The sequence below is a fragment of the Carcharodon carcharias genome, chromosome 14 (assembly GCF_017639515.1).
Source record: "Carcharodon carcharias isolate sCarCar2 chromosome 14, sCarCar2.pri, whole genome shotgun sequence".
Classification (NCBI taxonomy): Eukaryota; Metazoa; Chordata; class Chondrichthyes; order Lamniformes; family Lamnidae; genus Carcharodon; species Carcharodon carcharias.
The window spans coordinates 60,220,029-60,243,171 of record NC_054480.1 but is presented as its reverse complement, the minus strand read 5'-3'; the positions used below and the strand labels follow the sequence as shown (position 1 = coordinate 60,243,171).

Genomic DNA, 23,143 nt, shown 5'->3' with positions numbered 1-23,143 from the left:
TTGATGTTTAGCCACTGCTAGGCAGAGGTCAGTTCACAAGTTAACAGCAGTACTACCCTTGTCAGCAGATTTGATGACAATGTTAGGGTTAGACCTGAGAGAACAGAGGGCAGCAAGTTCAGAGGAAAACAGGTTAGAGTGGATGATGGGAGCAAGGGCCCTCTACCCTGTCCATCCCATTTCCTGCTCTCACCCCTCCCCTCCCTGTCCTCAAATTCCACTCCACCAGTTTCCATATTCAACAGAGTATACTCCATCTTCACAACCTAAAGCATGATGCCACCACCAAATACATCTTCTCATCCCCCTCAGCATTCTGAAGGGACCATTCACTCATGACGTTCTGGTCCACTACCCAATCACCTCAATAGACCTCCTCTTCCCACAGAACCTTTCCATGCAAGTGCAGGAGAAGCAAAATCTGTTGTTTTACTGCTTCACCATCTAAAGCCCCGAACTCTCCAGAAGAAAGTGAATTATTTATACTTCTTTCAATTTAGCATACTGTATTCATTGATCATTGTTGTCTTCTCTACATTGGGGAGATCAAATGGGGATATCAAATGCAGATTGGAAATGTTCTGCAAAGTGATCACCCATTCAGTTTGCCAGCATGACTCTCAGCTTTGGGTTGTCTATCATTTCCATTCTCCACCTTGCTCTCTCATCTTCAGCCTACTACGGCATTCCAATAAAGTTCAACATAAGCTTGAGGAACAGCTCATGTTTCAGTTAGGAACGTTACAGCTTTCCAGACTCTGTGTTGAGTTCAACACTTTCAGATTGTAAGCTATGCCCCCATTTTGATTCCTTTTCTTTCCATGCTTTGGTCTTACTCTTGTTCTTGCTTTTAGACGGCACATGTTCGTCATGCTGTCATCCACACCTCTAGACATCTTTTGTTTCTTCACTTGTTCCATTGCTCCACTGCAATTTCAGGCTCAACGTATTAGGTTTGGATTAAGTTGCACACTGAAGATGTTTAATGTCCCATTAGTAAAACAAATGGCTTCCTTTACAGATGAAAGTAACAATTTCCCTGGTCATTTTAAGTCAAATTGCTACCCAGTGTAGCACTAAGACAAAGACTACAGAGCTATCAGATTCATTGGCCAGTTGGCTTTTATCAGTCGATTGCACTTGGGGTCTTGCAATTGGCCTCAGAACCCGTAGTGTAAGCAAGACAAAATGATGATCTTGGCATTGATTGCTATCCAATCAGTCCTGTTGGAACCAGACGGGTTTTAGCAAAGAGCAAAGCCTAGGGACCAAAGATGCCCACTGGCAAAGTTCAGGAATAAGGATTGGCGATCCAGGATACCAAGGCATGAAAACGTAAGGATGCTTCCAACTTTGCAACTGAAGGTACAGCATTGTGACCTAACTTCAAACTCTCAATGACCAGGAGGTCTATGAGGGTTTTGTTGCAAACTAAATAATACAAATGGGCTATACTAAAGGTTAAAGAAAATATTAAACATCAGATATAAATATGATACTAAAAGAACCAAGAACACAAATCGCTAATAAAGAGCAGAATAATTTTATTAAAGCCCACAAAAGAGGCAAAAAAATTACATCATCTTTGTCATCTGGGAGACACCATCTCACTTGAAGAGCATTTTTTAGAAATCTCAAACGCAATCCTTCTGCCAGACAAAAGCTCATGGAGTTAAGCACCATAATTTGCTGCAGCGTATAGAAAAATTAACAGAAATGAATATTGACTTGGTTTGCATTGTTCCGTACCGTAGGTGTAATTACTGAAAATTGGGTGAAGACTGTTCGAACTTATTTCACGCAGCAACGTTTAGCAGGTGTGGGAGACTTTCGCTCCATTGATGCTATGAAAGAAAAAAATTGTAACCCGCACCTGCATCCTTAAAAACAAAAATGGCCTAAAACCAAAAAACATATACCTTTCAATCTGATGTTCGAATGTTGCTGCAGTTTTCAAAGAACTGAAGAGAACTCTACATTTTTAAGAATGACAAGGTCCATGCAAGCTCATCATTAAATTTGGACAGTGGGTCTTGAAAGAAGCAGAATTGTGGTCAATTTTGATAAAATAAATGTTCACCTACAGAAATTGTAAGCTTATGTACATAAACACTCATCACTTGTCAAAATGTTTACAACTATTTTTATTCACTGCTTTGTGGTTCTTAAATGTACTCCTGCACAGTCTGTAGTTTTCTTCAAACAGCACTGTAGGCTCTATTTGTTAAGTACTGCCCTGCGTTAAATCCTTTACTTTGTCCATGTTGTGCTCAATTGCTCCACTTAGAAACTGCAACCAGCTGTTCTCAGATTCAGGGCATATGTGACTGGATCTATACAAAGAAAGAGAGAATTAATTCTTGAAACTGCTGTACCATACAATGCAGAAAAGCATAGATGATGAGCAGATTGCTTATATATCCCCGTTTCAAAAATGTCACTGGTCAATTAAATAGTTAATCAACGTGATATATCATTATAGTTAGCAATAACTATATAACACTTCTGGGACTAAGTAGCTACAGTACTGCTATAAGCTACTTTTACAATGCTGTTACTCGTCTCAGAATAGCGCTTACTATTCAATTCTCCTAGTGCTAATTCTACAGTGCTGAATAGAATTCTGTACATAAGTGGCTCCATGGACATGTAGAGCTCCTCCCTCAGTGACATTTGGATAGCACAAGACGTAATCAATATTGTATAAATAAATGAATTACAGTTTGATCTGAAGTCCGCAGGATGTCCAAGGGGCTCACCTAAGTACCTTTTATACCTGGGTTTCATATTACATTAACCCTAGGCTTCACACATCGTGTAACCTAACAAACTCCATGCGCTACCTTTCATTCCTTATATCAAAAGTTCAGTGAGGAACTGTCTTAAGATTTACACGACAATAGCTTGATAATGTAAAAATAAGCACTGCCTCAAATTATGACTCGAGGTTTCAAGATCAGGGTTTGATGCCCTTGGAAACCATCCCTTACTCCCAAAGCCCAGTTCTTCTGCTGAACAGTTATATTTTCCACTGGTTGTTCTAATCACCTGCCATAACTCCAGTCAATCAACAGAAATCTTGGAGAAATGCTGTTACAACAGAAGCTAGGGAATCTTCTCAGAAATTCTGCTCACAAAATCATAAGAGTTGTTGATTCATAATCACTGCTCTTCACCCTGAACCAGTCTCATGTTTTTTTATCTCAAATATAGACAAAAAGTGCTGGAACTACTCAGGTTTGGCAGTATCTGTGGAGAGAGAATCAAAGTTTAAGACATTTCATGTGCACAGACGCTGCCAGGACTGCTGAGTATTTCCAGCGTTTTCTGTTTTCATTTCAGATTCCCAGCATTCGTAAAGTAAAACATTAATACAAAACTAAAACATTAACAGTTTCTTCTACTGCACCACAGCACTATTTTGAACATGAGTGAGCAAGATTGCACTGCAGATTAACAAATCTGATTGCATGTTCTTATTTCTGAGTGTAGATGTGCGAGCTGTTGCTGCATGCATTTCCCCCTCTGAATTAAATAAAGCACATCACATTACCAAGAATTTCAGTCATCAGGAACCAAATAATTCAAGGTCAAACTCATGTATTCAAAGACCAAATTCCATGACTTAGAACATGGGATGAGACCATGTATCCTTTTATTGTCCAATGCTCTGAAGTATACTTTCTCTACACATGCATTTTTTTTGTTAAATGCTTTTCTTCAAGTACATCTTACAGCAGGGTACAAACAGGCTGATAAGATGAATCTTCCTGTCCCACAAATGATCACCAAGGTCTATTCCTTTCATCTTCACATTGCCTTCCTCAACCCCCATGTCTCATCTCTATTCTCTAGAACCTTAAACAATACTTTATCACTTGGCAGTTGAACTTCACAAATGTTCTGCTTGCTTCTACCATTCCTAAATTATAAGTCATCCATAATGCCATTCTCCATCCAGATAATCAATTTCCATTACCTCCTCAAGTCCTACAGTCACTCCCCACTCACTATCAGTGGCTGCTCCTTTAGCCACTTTATCCCTGCTTTCCAGAACTCCCTGAGCATATCACCTCCTCTCTTTCAAAATTTCCAGAAGGCTCCCAATTGTTTGACCAGGCTTTTGCCTTTCTTTCTCTCCCCACTTGGCACCAAATACCTTGTAAATCATTCCAAGTTCATCTTTTGTATATACTAAGCACTGTAGAGCAAAGTATTGTGGATGCTCAAATCTGAAATGAAAATAGAAAATGCTTGAAATGCCCAGATGATCCGACAGCATCTATGGAGAGACACTGGGTGACCAGCACAGATTCTGACAAGACCTATTGAGTATTTTTAGCATTTTCTGTCTTCATTGTAAAATCGCAAGCTGTTGGCCTGAAGGCAGTATAATTACAAACAAGACAAAGGCAAAAAGAGGGATGCAGCTCTGCAGTTAAAATTTAGGGAGCTAGGTAGGGAATTATCAAGCAGGACTTTAAAAGTAGTAATCTCCAGATTACTCCCAGTACCACGCACAAGTGAGTACAGAAACAGTAGGATAAAGCAGATGAATGTGGATGGAAAGACTGGGATCAGTTCTGGGAGAGATGGGACCTGTACAGGGCAGATGGGTTGCAGCTAAACAGAGCTGGGACCAATTTCATTATGGGGCGATATGCTGGTGCTATTGGGGAGAGTTTAAATTAATTTGGCAGGGGTGTGGGAACCAGCAGGTAACATCAGAGTACCACTAAGGTGTGCAGAATATTAGGAGAGACAGCCAGCACCAGAATAGGAAATAGTAAGATATTAGGTGGGCTCAGCGTAAGAGGGTAAGTAATAAAGTATAAATTAAGGTTATTGCGCAAATATGTGAATGCGCTGTGTGTGGTAAATAAGATTGGCAAGTTGCAGATGCAGATAGCCACATGGAAATATGCTGTTGTGGCTATATCGGGGTCCTGGCTCAAAGAAGGACAGGACTGGGTATTAAATATCCCTGGATACATTTCTGGTATTGATTAAGGAGAACACTGCAGTGCTGGAGATAAAGGATGTCCCAGAGGGATCAAGGATAGAGTCTAATTGGCTAGACTAAGGAATTTAAAAATGTGCAATTACATTGCTTGGGGTGTAGCCTATAGGCCACCAACAAATGGGAAAGATGTGGAGGAACAAAATTGCAAGGAAATTAGAGAAATGCAAGAATCTTAGAGTAGTTATAATGGGAGATTTTGATTATCGTGTAAAGGGCCGAGAGGTGCAAGAGCTCCAAGCACGTGTTCAGGAGAATTGCAATACATGTCCAGTCCAACAAGAAAGGAGGCACTGCTGGACCTGATTCTTGGGAATGAGGTGGATCAAGTGTTAGTAGGAGAACATTTAGGGGACAGTGATCATTGTATCTATCATAAGGTTTAGGTTGGCTATGGTCAAGGACAAGGAACAATCTAGAATAAGAATAATTAACTAGAGGAAAGCCAACTTCAATGGGGTAAGAGTGGATCTGGCTCAGATAAATTGAAACCAAAGATTGGCAGGAAAACTGTACTGAACAACAACGGGCTGCCTCTGAAGAGATAGTTTGGGTCCAGTCAAGACATATTCCCACGAAGGTAGGGGAAACAAATCCAAAGCTCCATGGATGAAGGGAGATGATGCAGTAAAAGTATGCTTATGGCAGGTGTCAGGTGGATGATATAACTGAGAGCCAGCCAGAATATAGAAGGTTCAGAGGAGAATTTAAAAGCAAAGAAGAGAAGCAAAGAGTGAGTGAGTGAGAAGAGACTGGCAGCTAACAAATGGGAATCTAAAAAGTTTTCTATAGGTATATAAATAGTAATAGGATGGTACAATGGGGACTGGGGCCGATTAGGGAACAAAAAGGTGATTTACGCATGAAGGCAGGGAGGGGCATGGCTTGGGTATTAAATTAATACTTTGCATCTGTCTTCATGATGAAGATGCTTTTGCTCAGGTCATGGAAAGAGTAGTAATGCAGACACTTGAAGGGTTTAAAATTAGTAAGGAGGCGGCACTGGATAGGCTGTCTGTACTTAAAATTGATAAGGAACCAGGACCAAATTAAATGCATTCACGGATACTGAAGGAAGTGAGAAGGGAAATTGCACAGGCACTAGTCATAATTTTCTAATCTTTCTTAGACTCAGAGATGGTGGCAGAGGACTAGAAAATTGCAAATGTTACACCCTGTTTGAAAAAGGGTGCAAGATAAGCCTAGCAACTATAGGCCAGTCAGTTTAACCTTGGTGGGGGAAAGCTTCTGGAAACAATAATTCAGGACAAAATTAATAGTTACTTGGGCAAATTTGGGTTATCATTTATACTTATGTAAAAGTCTAGTTTCAGAGACCAAATTTTCAGCCAAAAAGTAGTGGGTCGATTTATACATGAGTAATATTTGAGGGGTTGAAATCCACCTTCTCCCATTGTCTCGCTACCTGACTGGCAGTACTTCAGCTTATACGCAAGATATATAATTCTTGAGGATTTTTGGGCCAAAAGTTGGGGGCCGACTTTTACATGAGGTCAACTATTACTTGAGTATATACGGTAATTAAGGAAAGCCAGCATGGATTTGTTAAGGGCAAACCGTGTTTAAATAGTTTTTTTTGACAAGGTAACAGTGGGTTGACGAGGTTAATGCTGTTGATGTGGTGTGCATGGATGCCCAAAAGGCATTCAATGAAGTGCTGTACAACAAACTTGTGAGTGAAGTTAAGTTCATGGAATAAGGGGAACAGTAGCAACATGAATATGAACTGGCTGAATGACAGAAAACACAGTAAAGGTGAATGGCTATTTTCCAGGCTGGAGGAAGGACCAAAGTGGAGTTCCAGGGGATAGGTGTTAGGACCCCTGCTTTTTGTGTTATACAAATGACCTAGGCTTTTGGGTAAAATTTGTAGAGGACATAAAACTTTGAAGAATTGGGAACTTCAAAAGGATGTAGGCAGGCTGGCGGAATGGGCAGACAAGTGACAGGTGAAATTTAATGCAAAGAAGTGTGAAGTGATTTATTTTGGTAGGAAAAGTGTAGATAAACAATGTAAAATAAAGGGTACAATTCTTAAGGGGGGTGCAGGAGTAGAGGGACCTCGATGTGTATGTGTGTACATCATTGAAGCTGTCAGGATAGGTTGAGAGAATGGTTAATATTGCAAAAGGTCTCCTGGGCTTTATAGAGGCATTGAGAACAAAAGCAAGCAAGTTACGTCAAACCTGTGATATAAAACACTGATTCGGCCTCAACTGAAGCTTTGCATCCAGTTCTGAGCACCACATTTTAGGAAGGAAGTGAAAACATTAGACAGGATGCAGAAAAGACTCAAGAATGGTTCCAGGGATGAGGAACTTCAGTTATGAAAATGGATGGAGGAATTGGGACTGTTTTCCTTGGAGAAGAGGCTGAGAGGAGGTTAATAGAAGTATTCAAAATCATGAGGAGTCTGGGCAGAGTACGCAGGGAGAAACTGTTCCCATTGGTAGAGGGATCAAGAACCATAGGGCACAGATTTAAGGTAATTGGCAAAAGAAGCAATGGCGACATGTGAAAAAGCTTTTATATGCAGTGAAGAGTTAGGATCTGAAATGCACTGCCTTGGAGTGTGGTGGAGGCAGGTTCAATTGAGGCATTCAAAAGGGAATTGGATCATTCCCTGAAAAGGAAAACTGTGCAGCCCTACAGGGAAAAATTAGATGAATGAGCTTAGGTGAATTTCTCCAGCATGGACACAACAGGCTGAGCAGCCTCCTCCTGTGCTATAACCATTCTATTATCCCAAGATAACTTAGAAAACAATTGTTAAGTGAACACATAGCAAATATGATATAAAAAAGATGCATAATGCACACCCTTTAACTTTGTGACTTTGTTAAATGAGAATAAATTTCTTAATGATAGTGCTTAAGTGCAGAAGGCATGCATGAACTGGAATTTGTTCATTTAAATACACCCAGTCTTAGATTTAGTGGAATACCCCTTTTATGATACTTCACTGAAACACCTGCATGCAAATGTTGCATAACATATCCAATGCCTGGGAGGAAATGGTGGCAGGGACTCAAGTTATTAATCCAGCCAGCATTTCACCCTGGGATTACTGTAGCGTGAGTCACACCTTAAGAGAAAAACACAGTTGCAGACAGGGGAACCTAGGAGATAGAGAATCAGGTCCCATAGACACTGGTCCTATCCAATAGGTATGAGGTACTTGCTACCTATGAGATAAGGATTGAAAGCTGCAGGAAGCATGGACAGAATGCTAACCATGGCACTATAAGGGAGCCAATCCAAGTGGAAAAGGAGCAAAAGTCTAATGTAGGCAATTTGATAATTGGTGCATGTTAGCATCCTTTGCAGTCAAGGATCAGTAGTTCCAAACTGTACAATGCCTATCTGATATCAAGGAAGGGAGATCTTGAAGTGACTGGAAAGGGAGGGGGAACATTGTCAAGGTTAGGACCAATGACATGGGAAAGAGTAGACATCAGCAGGACCTTAACAATGGCAATCTTACCATTATTGCCTGAACCACCTGTAAATTAGCATAGGGACAAACAGATTTGGAAAGTGGCTGTAGGGTTGGAATGGGAAAGAGGGATTCCAATTCGTGGGACACTGTCACCAGCACAGAGAAAGGAGGGAGCTGTACCATTAAGACAGGCTGTACCTGTAGGGATCAAAGTTCCAGCAGATAGGTAGTTAGGGTGGTAAAATATGACATTAAACAAATAAATGAACTAGCAATAGTCATTAAGAATATTAAAAAACGATAGCTTCAGGTTTAAAAATGTTACAAGCAGAGTTCAACTCTTAAACCGTGACATAAATACTCCAGGTGAAAACAATACCAATTACAGTAGTAGTGACACAAAGAGAATTGGACCTGCAGAGGGTCAGCATGAACACAATGGGCCGAAAGACCTCCTCTTCTGTAACTATTACATGATTCTATAATAAAAAATCCCTATTAACTTGGAATGCAACTGTTAGTAAACACAGAACAAACATGATTTTTTTTTTAAAAAGTATGCATACTACACCAATAAGAAACATGTTAAGTTAAATGATATGAGAAAAACAGAAGGATAGGTTAGGATCTCTTGCCCAAGAATGAATTTTCTTATACCCCATGTGTCAGTATAGAAATGAATTGAGTGAATTAGGGGCTTAAATACAGCTTAAACAGGTGGACAAAACTGTGGCAGATGGATTTCAACACACGGTGTCAGATCATTTTGGTCTAAAAAAGAATAGATTCATGTATTTTTTTTAAATCACATGAGGCTAGGAACATTGGAGGTTCAGAAAGATCTAGTTTTCCATGTAAACAGGTTAATGCAGTGGTCAGGTACAAAATCAAAATGCTTTATGACATTTTGGCCTTTATATCTACAGAGCTAGAATATAAGGTGGGGCGGGGGGAGAGATTTGCTAGAGCTATAAAAAGCCCTGGTTGGACCACATCTGGAGTACTGTGTAAAGTCCTGGGCATCGCATCTTAGAAAGATTACACCGAGTTTGGAAGTGCCACACAGATACACTAGAATGTTACCTTGGCTCCAAGCGTTAAATTATGAAGAAAATTACAAACTCAATTTATACTCTAGAATATAGAAGGTTAAGTGGTGGTTTGATAGGGTGGACAGAGACCAGGTTTTTCTACTTTAGGTGGAATCTAGAACTAGGGGGCATAACTTTAAAATCAGGGCAAGGCCATTTGGGAAGGGTTAGGAAACAGCTTTGCACAAAATGTGGTAAAAGTATGGAACTCTCTCCCGCAAAAAGCTCAATCAATAATTTAAATCAGAGATTGACAGAATTTTGCAGGCCAAGGATAGCAAAGGATTATGAAGCCAGGGCAGGCAAATGGAGCTAGAATACAAATTGACCATGATCTGACTGAATGGAGGAGCAGGCTCGAGGGGCTGATCAACCGAATCCTGTTTCTATGTCGATGAGGTGGGTGTTAGCCTGATATAACTCTGAACCAGTACAAATGTAGTTGGATTTGGAGAAAAGTAACACTCCCACCACCTAGTGGTAGGGAGTGCTCAACTGAAGAATCAGGAATGTTGCCTATTCCAGAGTGCTCCTAATTTTACCTTTTCAGTTTGCCTTACGCCCTTATCTCCAGTAAGAGATGTAGAACCAAATTAATGTCTGAAGGCATCTGTAGTAATATGAAATGCAATAGAGTACCTTCTAATAGGAGAAAATAGCACGATACGTATACTGCAATTTTGTTTTAGAAACATAGGAATTAAAATAATTACGGGCATGTTGAAATGAGAATATTTTAGGTAAACTTTAACTCACTTCGTTATTTCCAGAACTTTGTTCAGGACAGAAGCAACCTTTGCAGCCTGAAACAAATAAAACATTTTAATTATTTGAAAATAATTCAGAAAAATATTTTGACAACATCTAAAACAGTAAATTTGCGATTTTCTACCGATGACTGGAGATGATTAAATCGATCATGCGATGCAACAATGACACGCGTCAGTCTGTAAGTTCACTTAGGAGGCAACAGGTCAGAAATGAATAACTGAGGTGTGAGGCTGATAAAGTATACTAGGTTTAACTCAGCAGGTCTGGCAGCATCGGCGAAGAAAAGAGTTGATGTTTCGAGTCCTCATGACCCTTCAACAGAACTGATTTTTCTTTACAATGAGAGGGTTGAAATATAAGCTGGTTTAAGATTGGGGGGGGGGAGGGGGGGGGGGGGGGGGGGGGGGGGGGGGGGGGGGGGTGTGGAGAAGTGGAGGTGGGGGTGTGTTGCTGTAGGGACAAGCAAGCAGTGATAGGAGATCATCAAAAGATGTCACAGACAAAGGAACAAAAGAACACAGAGGTGTTGAAGTTGGTGATATTATCTAAACGAATGTGCTAATTAAGAATGGATGGTAGGGCACTCAAGGTATAGCTCTAGTGGGGGTGCGGGGCATAAAAGATTTAAAAATAATGGAATTGGTGGGAAAAGAAAAATCTATATAAATTATTGGGAAAAAAAAACAAAAGGAAGGGGGAAGAAACAGTAAGGGGGTGGGGATGGAGGAGGGAGCTCAAGACCTAAAGTTATTGAATTCAATATTCAGTCCGGAAGGCTGTAAAGTGCCTAGTCGGAAGATGAGGTGCTGTTCCTCCAGTTTGCGTTGGGCTTCACTGGAACAATGCAGCAGGCCAAGGACAGACATGTGGGCAAGGGAGCAGGGTGGAGTGTTAAAATGGCAAGCAACAGGGAGGTTTGGGTCATTCTTGCGGACAGACCGCAGGTGTTCTGCAAAGCGGTCGCCCACTTCACGTTTGGTCTCTCCAATGTAGAGGAGACCGCATTGGGAGCAACGGATACAGTAGACTAAGTTGGGGGAAATGCAAGTGAAATGCTGCTTCACTTGAAAGGAGCGTTTGGGCCCTTGGATGGTGAGGAGAGAGGAAGTGAAGGGGCAGGTATTACATCTATTGCGTGGGCATGGGGAGGTGCCATAGGTGGGGGTTGAGGAGTAGGGGGTGATGGAGGAGTGGACCAGGGTGTCCCGGAGGGAACGATCCCTACAGAATGCCGACGGGGGGGGTGAAGAGATGTGTTTGGTGATAGCATCATGCTGGAGTTGGCGGAAATGGTGGAGGATGATCCTTTGAATGCGGAGGCTGGTGGGTGATAAGTGAGGACAAGGAGGACCCTATCATGGTTCTGGGATGGAGGAGAAGGCGTGAGGGCGGATACGTGGGAGATGGGCCGGACACGGTTGAGGGCCCTGTCAACGACCGTGGGTGGAAAACTCAGTTAAGGAAGAAGGAGGACATGTCAGAGGAACAGTTTTTAAGGTAGCATCATCGGAACAGATGCGACGGAGGCGAAGGAACCAAGAGAATGGGATGGAGTCCTTACAGGAAGCGGGGTGTGAGGAGCTGTAGTCAAGGTAGCTGTGGGAGTCGGTAGGCTTGTAATGGATATTGGTGGACAGTCTATCACCAGAGATTGAGACAGAGAGGTCAAGGAAGGGAAGAGAAGTGTCAGAGATGGACCACGTGAAAATGATGGAGGGGTGGAGATTGGAAGCAAAATTTCCGCCAACTCCAGCATGATGCCACCACCAAACACATCTTCCCTTCACCCCCCTGTCGGCATTCCGTAGGGATCGTTCCCTCCGGGACAACCTGGTCCACTCCTCCATCATCCCCTAGTCCTCAACCCCCACCTATGGCACCTCCCCATGCCCACACAAAAGTTGTAACACCTGCCCCGTCACTTCCTCTCTCCTCATCATCCAAGGGCCCAAACACTCCTTTCAAGTTAAGCAGCATTTCACTTGCATTTCCCCCAACTTAGTCTACTGTATTCGTTGCTCCCAATGCGGTCTCCTGTACATTGGAGAGACCAAACGTAAACTGGGCGACCGCTTTGCAGAACACCTGCGGTCTGTCCGCAAGAATGACCCAAACCTCCCTGTTGCTTGCCATTTTAACACTCCACCCTGCTCTCTTGCCCACATGTCTGTCCTTGACTAGCTGCATTGTTCCAGTGAAGCCCAATGCAAACTGGAGGAACAGCACCTCATCTTCCGACTAGGCACTTTACAGCCTTCCGGACTGAATATTGAATTCAACAACTTTAGGTCTTGAGCTCCCTCCTCCATCCCCACCCCCTTTCTGTTTCTTCCCCCTTCCTTTTGCTTTTTTTTCCTCAATAATTTATATAGATTTTTCATTTCCCACCTATTTCCATTATTTTTAAATCTTTTATGCCCCCGCACCCCCACTAGAGCTATACCTTGAGTGCCCAACCATCCATTCTTAATTAGCACATTTGTTTAGATAATATCACCAGCTTCAACACCTCTGTGTTCTTTTGTTCCTTTGTCTGTGACATCTTTTGATGATCTGCTCCTATCACTGCTTGCTTGTCCCTACAACAACATCCCCCTCCACTTCTCTCCCCTCTCCCCCCCACCTTAAACCAGCTTATATTTCAACCCTCTCATTGTAAAGAAAAATCAGTTCTGTTGAAGGGTCATGAGGACTCGAAACGGCAAATCTTTTCTTCTCCGCCGATGCTGCCAGACCTGCTGAGTTTTTCCAGGTAATTCTGTTTTTGTTTTGGATTTCTAGCATCCGCAGTTTTTTGTTTTTATACTAGGTTTATGTTACGTTAGGGGATCAAGGAATTTTTAAAAAAAATTTATACCTTTCACCTCCAGAAAATAACTGAGGGAGGTATGTACATGGTCTGACTGAGTTAATAGCCTTTGCTCAGCCTAATTATTTTTTAGATTATGTCTGAATGTACTATACTGGGGATTTATCTTTTATAATCAGCAAGATCTGGTCAAAACAGTGTACCAGCATTCCAACCTCCGTATGCAATACCATGCCTCAAATTGCCACACAGCTGATTTCCAGGTCACCTTAGCAGTGACTGAGCAGAGAGAAGGCACACACAAAAAAACAACAGGTTGTGGGTGACTCAGGACAACCCGTGTAGTTGCTCGCTGATATCCAGCCTATTGCCTTGTTCACTAGTAATGAACTGCACAGGAAAGAAATAAGCTCCCACCACAAATACATGTGCACACCTAGGGATTACTCTGAGGACTACAATATCCTATTCTAATATATACTCATTCTATTCTTGCATTTCTGTGAAAATGTAGGATTTTCTGTTCCTAGAATCAATTTACATGGTGCCAATGAGTGATCAGCAAGCTTGCACATGAGCAGGGGAGACACCTCATCCTGAGTGAGGCACAGCCAGAGCGAATGTGGGTATTGGCAATTTGGTGCACAGTGGGAATTTGTGCAGAGGGGAAGAGATGCTCTTTGCATTTTTTCTTTGCTATCTAACTTCTTAAATCTTCAGAGAGTGGTCTTGCCCTGATGCAGTAGTTGAGGCTACAAGGGAAGAGAAATGACTGGTAAGTAGTGGGTAAGGTCAGGTAAGTATTTACTACTTTTAACACTTATGGTTTAAGGTCTTTTTGTGGTTAATAGTTTGTACATTCTGTAGTAAGAGGATCAGGAAAGAAGGGCCCTAGAGTAATTGATTTAAAAGGTTTAATTTAAAGGGATAAGTCATGGCAAGAGAGCTCAAAGCCGTAATGTGCTCCTCGTGCTCCACGTGGGAAGCCGGGAACATTTCCAGTGCCCATGACCAGCATGTGTGCAGGAAGTGTGTCCAGCTGCTGCTCTTGGAAGCTTGGGTTTCAGAGCTGGAACGGCGGTTGGGGATACTGTGGAGCATCCGCGAGTCTGAGGGCATCGTGGATAGCATGTTTAGAGAGGTGATCACACCACAGCTGAAGGGACTTGAAGAAGAAAGGGAATGGGTGACCACTAGGTCATCCAAGAGAAACAGGCAGGTAGTTCAGGAGTGCCCTGGGGTCCCACTCGTAAATCGGTATTCCATTTTGGAGGCTAATGAGGACGCTGGTTCCTCCAGGGAGTGCAGACAGAGCCAAGCTTCTGGCACCACAAGCAGCTTGTTTTTACAGGAGGGGAGGAAGAGAGGAAGAGCAATAGTAATAGGGGATTCTATAGTCAGGGGAACAGATAGGCGCCACTGTGACCGTCAACGTGACTCCAGGATGGTGTGTTGCCTCCCTGGTGCCAGGGTCCGGGATGTCACTGAATGGCTGCAGGGCATCCTGAAGGAGGAGGATGATAAGGCAGAAGTCATGGTACATGTTGGTACCAATGACACATGTAGAAAGAGGGATAAGTTCTTGCATCAAGAATTCAGGGAGTTAGGCAATAGACTAAAAAGCGGGACCTCTCGGGTTGTAATCTCTGGATTACTCCCAGTGCCACGTGCTAGTGAGCACAGAAATAGGAGAATAGCACAGACGAATACGTGGCTTAAGAGTTGGTGCAGGAGGGAGGGTTTTAAGATTCCTGGATCACTGGGACCGTTTCTGGGGAAGGTGGGTCCTGTACAAGCAGGACAGTCTACATCTGAACCAAAACGAGACTAACAACTTTGCGGGTGGGTTTGCTCATGCTGTTGGGAGGAGCTTAAACTAATTTGGAAGGGGGAGGGGACACAATGTTAGCAGAATAGGGACACATCATAATGCAGTAAAACAATCAAGTCAGAGGGAAAACAGCTGCATTAAGTTTCAAGGGAGTAAGGCAATGCTGGATGGCCTCTACGTTAATGCCAAGAGTATTACAGGTAAAACAGATGAGTTAAGGGTGAGGATTGACATGTGGAATTGTGATATAATAGCCATCACTGAGACGTGGTTGAGGGAGGGGCAGGATTGGCAGCTCAACATTCCGGGATATAGAATCTTCAGGTGAGACAAGGGAGGGAGTAGAAGAGGAGGAGGCATTGCATTATTAGTTAAGGAGTCAGTTACTGCAGTAAGGAGAGATGATAACTTGGAGGGGGCATTGAATGAAGCTTTGTGGGTAGAGCTTAGCAATAAAAACGGGGCAGCCACATTGTTAGGTGTTTGTTATAGATCCCCAGATAGTCAGCAGGAAATTGAGGAGCAAATATGTGCACAATTCGCAGAGGTGTGTAAAAACAATAATAGGGTAATATTAGGTGATTTCAACTTTCCCAACATTAACTGGGATAGACATAGTGTTAAGAGCTTGAATGGAGTGGATTTCTTGAAATGTGTGCAGGAGAACATTTTAGGTCATTATGTAGAGGATCCAACAAGGGACGGCACAGTGCTGGACCTAATTCTGGGGAATGAAGCCGGAGAGGTGGCTGAAGTGGTGGTGGGGGAGCATTTTAGTGATAGCGACCACAACATGATACAATTTAAGCTTGTTATGAACAAAAAAATAGACAAATTGCAAAAAATGTTTTGGATTGGTGGAGAGCAGATTTTAGTAAAATAAAGCAGAGTCTGGCCAAGGTAGACTGGGAACAGCTACTTGTGGGGAAATCTACAGAAGAGCAGTGGGTGGATGTTCAAAAAGGAAATGGGGAGGGTACAGGCTCAACATGTTCCCTCCAGGGTGATAGGAAGCAGTAACATGCCCAGAGAACCATGGATGACCAGAGATATTCAGGATACGATGAGAAGGAAAAGAGATGTTTTTAGCAGGTACAAGGGGAGCAAATCAGCAGAGGCATTAGTGGAGTACAGAAAGTGCAGGTGGAGCTTAAGAAAGCAATTAGGAGAGCCGAGAGGGGTTATGAGAAAGCTCTGGCTGGTAAAAGTAGGGAAAACCCCAAGATATTCTATAAGTATATCAATGGGAAGAAGATAACCAGGGAAAGAGTAGGATCCATTAGGGACCAAGGGGGCAATCTATGGGCAGAGTCAGAGGACATCGGTAGAGTGTTGAACGAATACTTCACATCCGTCTTCATCCAAGAGAATGAGGATGAAGGTATGGAACTCGGGGAGAGAGACTGCGAGGTTCTTGAGCAAATTGATATAGGGAGTGACAAGGTATTGGAGGTGTTGGCAGGCTTAAAATTGGACAAATCTCCAGGTCTGGATGATTTGTGTCCCAGACTGCTGAGGGCGGCAAGGGAGCAGATTGCAGGGGCTCTGACCCAAACTTTTAATTCCTCTCTGGCCACGGGGGAGTGCCAGAGGACTGGAGAACAGCTAATGTGGTTCCGCTATTTCAGAAGGGTTATAGAGATAAGCCAGGTAACTACAGACCACTGAGTCTCATGTCAGTGGTAGGGAAACTATTGGAGAAAATTCTGAAGGAGAGAATCTATCTCCACTTGGAGAGGCAAGGTTTCATCAGGGATAGTCAGCATAGCTTTGTCAGAGAGAGGTCATGCCCAACAAATTTGATTGAATTTTTTGAGGAGGTGACCAGGTGTGTAGATGAGAGTATTGCAGTTGATGTAGTTTATATGGATTTCAGCAAAGCTTCTGACAAGGTCCCACATGGGAGACTTATAAAGAAGGCAAATGCACATGTGATACAGGGTAATTTGAGAAGGTGGATTCAAAATTGGCTTAGTTGTAGGAGACAGAGGGTGATGACAGAAGGATGCTTCAGTGACTAGAAGCCAGTATCCAGTGGTGTACTACTGTGCTGGGTCCCCTATTACTTGTCATTTATATAAACGACATAGATGACTACGTGGGGAGTAGGATTAGTAAGTTTGCGGATGACACAAAGATCGGCCGAGTGGTTAACAGTGAGGTTGAGTGTCTTGGGCTACAGGGAAATATAGATGGGATGGTCAAACGGGCAGATAAGTGGCAGATGGAATTTAACCCTGAAAAGTGTGAGGTGATATACTTTGGAAGGAGTAATTTGAAAAGGAATTGTTCAACAATGGCATGACACTAGGAAACTCTGAGGAACAAAGGGACCTTGGTGTGTGTGTCTATAGATCTCTGAAGACGGAGGGGCATGTTAGTGGGGTGATGAAAAAGACATATGGGACACTTTCCTTTATCAATCGAGGCATAGATTACAAAAGTAGGGAGGTCATGATGGAGTTGTATAGAACCTTGGTGAGGCCACAGCTGGAGAACTGATTGCTGTTCTGGTCGCCACATTATAGGAAGGACATGATTGCATTGGAGGAGGTGCAGAGGAGATTCACCAGGATGTTGCCTGGGATGAAACATTTAAGTTATGAAGAGAGGTCGGATAGACTTGGATTGATTTTGTTGGGGCAGAGAAGACTGAGGGGCGACCTGATCAAGGTGTGCAAGAAAATGAGGGGCATGGACAGGGTGGATAGGGAGCAGCTGTTCCCCTTAGTTGAAGGGTCAGTCACAAGGGGACAGAAGTTCAAGGTGAGGGGCAGGGGGTTCAAGGGGGGATGTGAGGAAAAACTTTTTTACCCAGAGGGTGGTAATGGTCTGGAATGCGCTGCCCGGGAGGGTGGTGGAGGCGGGTTGCCTCACTTCCTTTAAAAAGTACCTGGATGAGCACTTGGCACGTCATAACATTCAAGAATATGGGCCAAGTGCTGGTAAATGGGATTAGGTAGGTAGGTCAGGTGTTTTTCACGTGTCGGTGCAGGCTCGATGTGCCTCTTCTGCACTGTGAGATTCTGTGATTCAATAGTAATCAAAATAGAAAAAAGAATAAACAGCACCATCTTGCTATTCCCACAACTTTCCTGAACCAAAGTAAACAGAGTACAGTACAATACCACTAGTTGTATATTTCAAGGTGGATGGGAAGTACTCACATTCATTTGTACAGTCATATAGTTCATTGGAGGGTAAAGGCTTAAGACCAATTCATCAACACTAGAGGAGGAAAGGAACAACTTTACCAACGGTAGCTCCAAATATACAGTAGATTGAAAAGGCAGTACAGTAATCAAGTAGAAATAAAAATTATATAACTGCATGTTCTTCTTAGAAATATACACTCATAGGCACACAATGTGTAAAACCTTTTGGGAATCCATTAAAAAGAATTTCCTTTTTAATAGCATCTTAAGCGATTTGCAGCCAGTTTTGAACTGTAATCAATGTTTTGCCAGCAAACGTGGCAGCCAACTTGCAAACAGAAATAAAGTAAAGTACTATTTATTCAATTTTAACCCTATTTAGGGGCAATGTTGAGTAGGGCAAGAGGAGATTTTCCTCATTCTTCTTTGTCCACTACAAGTAACCAGACAGAACCTCAGCATTAACCTCTCAGAGAAGACAGTGCAGTACCCCTTCAGTAGCATCCAATGATTTTTGAAACTGTAATTGCTCGAACATGCTAACAATTTGATTAAAATGAAAGTGAAACTCACCACCACCCCACAACCATTACCCAACCCCCACCTTTCTAACACCTGCCTCCTCCCACAGATTCGAAACGCTAAAGTTGCAGGCAGGATTTCATTCAGTAATAAAAATACAACTTACCTCGGGCTAATTTCACAGGTAATATCACCCAAATCATCCAACTGTGTTGTGTGTTGTAAGCTGTCCACCTTCCCATGAGTTTTCATGGCTCCAGAGACCTTTTTCAGACATGCTTTGGCTGCTTTCACTAGTCCTAAGCAAGGAGCCATCAACTGTTTGTCTGTTTCTGACCAGTAAGTATCCCGATTTTCTCGTGAGTCTGCATCATCAAAAATGTCACTGAATGGATCTGGATTATCTGCATGCCGAGCCTGCCAATTACATACAACCAATTATCAGAACAGCACAGATACAATTCATTCACCGCTATTTCTACAGGCTCAGTGTAGTCAACTGTTCCAAATTTCAGGTCTGCCTTAGAAATTGTCTCTGTTCCACCATTGCTGATCCTTGCATCTCATAATGCAGGATACCCAATGACTTGTTGAATTTTCACATGCAGCTCAAATGTCTGGTGGTGCTGCAACGCCTCGAGACAAGCCCAGGTATACGTATCTGTAAGCCTGACAAAGGGACTGGAATAGTCATCCTCAACAAACATGACTATATTGTTAATCTTAAATTGGTTGTTGGTGTAATTCTTGGCACAATCAGGATTGCTTAGTAAGTGTTGTTCAATCGTGGAATCACATCTAATGTTGGAAAGTTCTGAGTTTTGCAATCACGAGCTGGTTGAGTACAAGCTGTTCGCAACAGGCAATGGGATATGATGTTTCATATGATCCAACAATCTATGGGACGTATGGCATCAGACTGTTGCCCGAATCTGTTTTCAATGAACTTAGCAACTTGCACAGTTGAGTTCAATTTTCATGACACCATATATGTCCAAATAGATGGTGTTGCCATGGGATCCTCTCTAGGTCCAGTTCTCTCTAACATTTTTGTTGGCTTCCACGAGAAACACATCTTTTATGGAATGATCCCTAACCTCTTCCCTTTGCATATTTCCGATATATATATGAAACATTTTGAATCTGCAGCTGCATATAAGAATTTCCTTACATGCATTAATGAGCTCCATCCTGCGCTCCAATTCACCTTTGAAGTGGAACAGTCTAATCAGCTCCCTTTCCTCTATGTGCTAGTTGAGAAATCTGCTAATGGGTTCTCTATTCCTGTCTACCACAAACACACCTTCACTGGTCAATATACAAATTGGGATTCCTACAGCTCCATGATCATTGGCCTTACCAGCAACCTTGTAAATAAGGGCCTGAGCCATTTACTCACCATGCAAGCTAGATGCCAAAAATAGGATGCAAAGCTACCCTGTGTGATGACTACCAAGTCAGATCATTGCTTGCCATGTATTTTGCAAACTCTTGAATGGGCCTAAGGCTGCCACTTTCAATCCTGAAGCGTGCACAGTCTACCTCAGATTACCCTGGAAGGATATGGTGTCTAAAAAATTTGAACAACAGGTGAAGCTAGCCATTTCACACTGCTTCCATGCACTAACAATATGAGTGGTATTCTCCACTAACAGGATGCTACCATCAATCCAAAAATATGTTCTGCCTACCACACAAATAAGTAATGGGGTGTATGAATTTCAGTGCTGGTGTGACGCCAGGAATGTGGGTCATACGTCCCACAGACTATTAGATCATACCAAACAACATGTCCCTTTGCCTGTTGCGAACAGCTTGTACTCAACTAGCTTGTGCTTGCAAAACTCAGAGCATAATTTCCAACATTAGATGTGATTCCGTGATTGAACAACACTTACTAAACAATCCCGACTGTGCTAAGAATTACACCAACAACCAATTTAAGATCATCAGTCAGACTTGCAGTCTGGCTCACTTATGAGTGCTATAAGCTACAAATATTCATACTCAGTACAAAGCTCGGGGTTCAACTGTTCCCTTGTGTACTCCCCATGGCAATACCTCAACCAGAGTTGGCCTGCTTGATCTGGATTTAAACAAAAGCTAGTAGGATAAATGCTCCCTGGTGCATTCTCCATGGCTACACCTCTACCAAATAGCATCCTTTTCTCATGCAGTATAAATTGTCGTTCCCTTTGAAATTTGGTATTCTTGTGATTCTGTCCTGATCAATGCGAGATGAAAAACTTCGACAGCTTGTTTTTTTTTCAGCAATACTCAAGTTCTGTACTACCGTGTGTCTATTCGACATAACAGTATAACCATGTGACCTGAATATCTTAGATCATCATAGAAAGCATTTTAGTGAGACGTGATAAAGTACACTTCATTAAGCTGCTTTAGTTTGTTGACAGAAAGGGGATATGGAGTATAACAACTGTATTAAAACTTTAAACTCATCATGAATAAAAAAGAACATATGTTGTCTTGCCCTGGGCAAGGGGCTAATTATTGCTCTCATCAGTCTAGAATTGAAACACACCAAGGCTTACAGGAGTGTTTTTTTTTTGTTCATTCATGGGATGTGGGCATTGCTGGCAAAGCCAGCATTTATTGATCATCCCTAATTGACTTTGAGAAAGTACTGCTGAGCCGCTTTCTTGAGCCACTGCAGTCCTTGTGGTGTATTTACGCCCACAATGCTGCAGGGACTGCGTTTCAAGATTCTGAGTAACGGTGGGGGTATATTTCCTAAACACAAAGTTGTGTCACTTAGAGGAAAACCTGCATGTGGTAGCGTTCCCATGCACCTGTTACTCTTGCTCTTCTAGATGGTAGATGGTTTAGAAGGCGCTGTCAAAGGGTTGGTACAACTCTTACAATTTACTACAAAACAAAAACAGAAATACCTGGAAAAACTCAGCAGGTCTGGCAGCATCAGCGGAGAAGAACAAAGTTGATGTTTCGAGTCCTCATGACCCTTCAACATCTTACAATTTACTGCCACGTCCTTTCTTTGTGCAGACAATCCTCACTCACTAGCCGAGAATAAATTATTTTCTCTCATTTTGGTTACTTCCAAAGTAAGTTCAAAAGCTGTGTGATTGACTTTTTCCTCAGTGATTTTCCAGTAGCCTGTTCACTACTTGCCAACACCCAAAAATGAATTCCAACTGGAAACTACTCTGAGTGTTCACAGGAATCAGTTCACATCAATAATAAAAAATAGGAGTCAGTCATTACTGGAATGTCTAAATTAACTTCTATTGTCTAAAGCACTATTCATCTGGATCTTAATTAATTAATATTTATTAAATAAATATTTACAAGTATTATCATCAGCAGTTGATGGTAGGGGGTCATTGACAGGGCTACCAAAAAGCACACTGGGCTCCACCAGGGCCACTCAGCTTCAGATCTCATTACAGCCTTGGTTCAAACATGGATAAAAGACCCTTAACAGGAAGGCAGCTTTTAACCAAGTGTGGCATCAAGGAGCCCCAGTAAAATTAAGTCAATGGGAATCAGGGGAAAACGCTCCAATGATTAAAGTCACAGCTAGCACAAAGGAAGATGGTTGTGGTTATTGGGGACCAATCATTTCAGCCCCAGGACATTGCTGCAAAAGTTCCTCCTGCGGTTGAGCACTGCACAATTAAACATCCTAAGCTCAACCATTTCCAAATGCTTCATCAATGACCTTAATGCCAGTATAAAGTCAGAAGTGGAGATGCTCGCTGATGGTTGCAGACTGTTCAGTCCCATTCGCAATTTGTCAGATACTGAAGCAGTCCACGTTCACATGCAGCAAGACTTGGACAACATTCAGTTTTTGGGCCAATTAAGTGGCAAGTTACATTCACACCACAAAAGTGGCAATGACCATCTCCAATAATAGTGTGCAGGCAATGCATGCAGTGTACATGAAATTTTATAAAGTCTTTAACAAGTTAAATAGAAGGCTACTGGAGGTGATCATGGGAGGATAGTATATTGGATTAAAAACTGGTCAGAAGGGAGGTGTTGGAGTTTCTTTCTGTTATTCATGGAGTGTGTGAGGGTCACCAACACGGTCAAGCATTTGTTGACCACCCCTAACTGCCCTTGAGGTGGTGATGGTGAGCCACCTTCTTGACAGCTGCAATCCACGTGGTACAGGCATATCCACAATGCTGTAAGGAAGGAATTCCAGGCTTTTTGACCCTTTGACAGCAAAGGAATGGCAATATGGTTCCAAGTCAGGATGGTGCGTGACTTGGATGGAAACTTGCAAGTGGTGGTGTTCCCATGTGTTTCCTGCCTTTACTTTTCTGGGTGTTAGAGGTCAGCAGTAATTTGGCAAGTTGCTGCAGTGCATCTTGTAGGTGGTACACGTTGCTGCCATTGTGTGCTGGTGGCTGAGATGATGAATATTTCAGGTGCTGGATGGGGTGCAGATTAAGCAGGCTGATTTGTCATGGCTGGTGTTGAGCTTCTTGAGTGTT

General features: G+C 42.5%; 1 protein-coding gene across 2 annotated transcripts in view; it reads right to left on the bottom strand.

The window, feature by feature from the left end:
• Positions 1–1,527: 1,527 nt before the first annotated feature.
• The window catches only part of ccndbp1 (cyclin D-type binding-protein 1), a 44,042-nt gene continuing 22,426 nt past the window's right edge, over positions 1,528–23,143 (bottom strand). For both annotated transcript variants that reach the window (XM_041204918.1, XM_041204917.1), the window contains 4 exons: positions 18,826–19,076; positions 18,150–18,210; positions 10,328–10,374; positions 1,528–2,333 (listed from right to left, as the gene is read on the bottom strand). In XM_041204918.1, the coding sequence (XP_041060852.1) occupies positions 2,225–2,333; positions 10,328–10,374; positions 18,150–18,210; positions 18,826–19,076 (468 nt within the window). In that variant the 3' untranslated portion in view covers positions 1,528–2,224. The remainder of the gene's footprint in view (positions 2,334–10,327; positions 10,375–18,149; positions 18,211–18,825; positions 19,077–23,143) is intronic.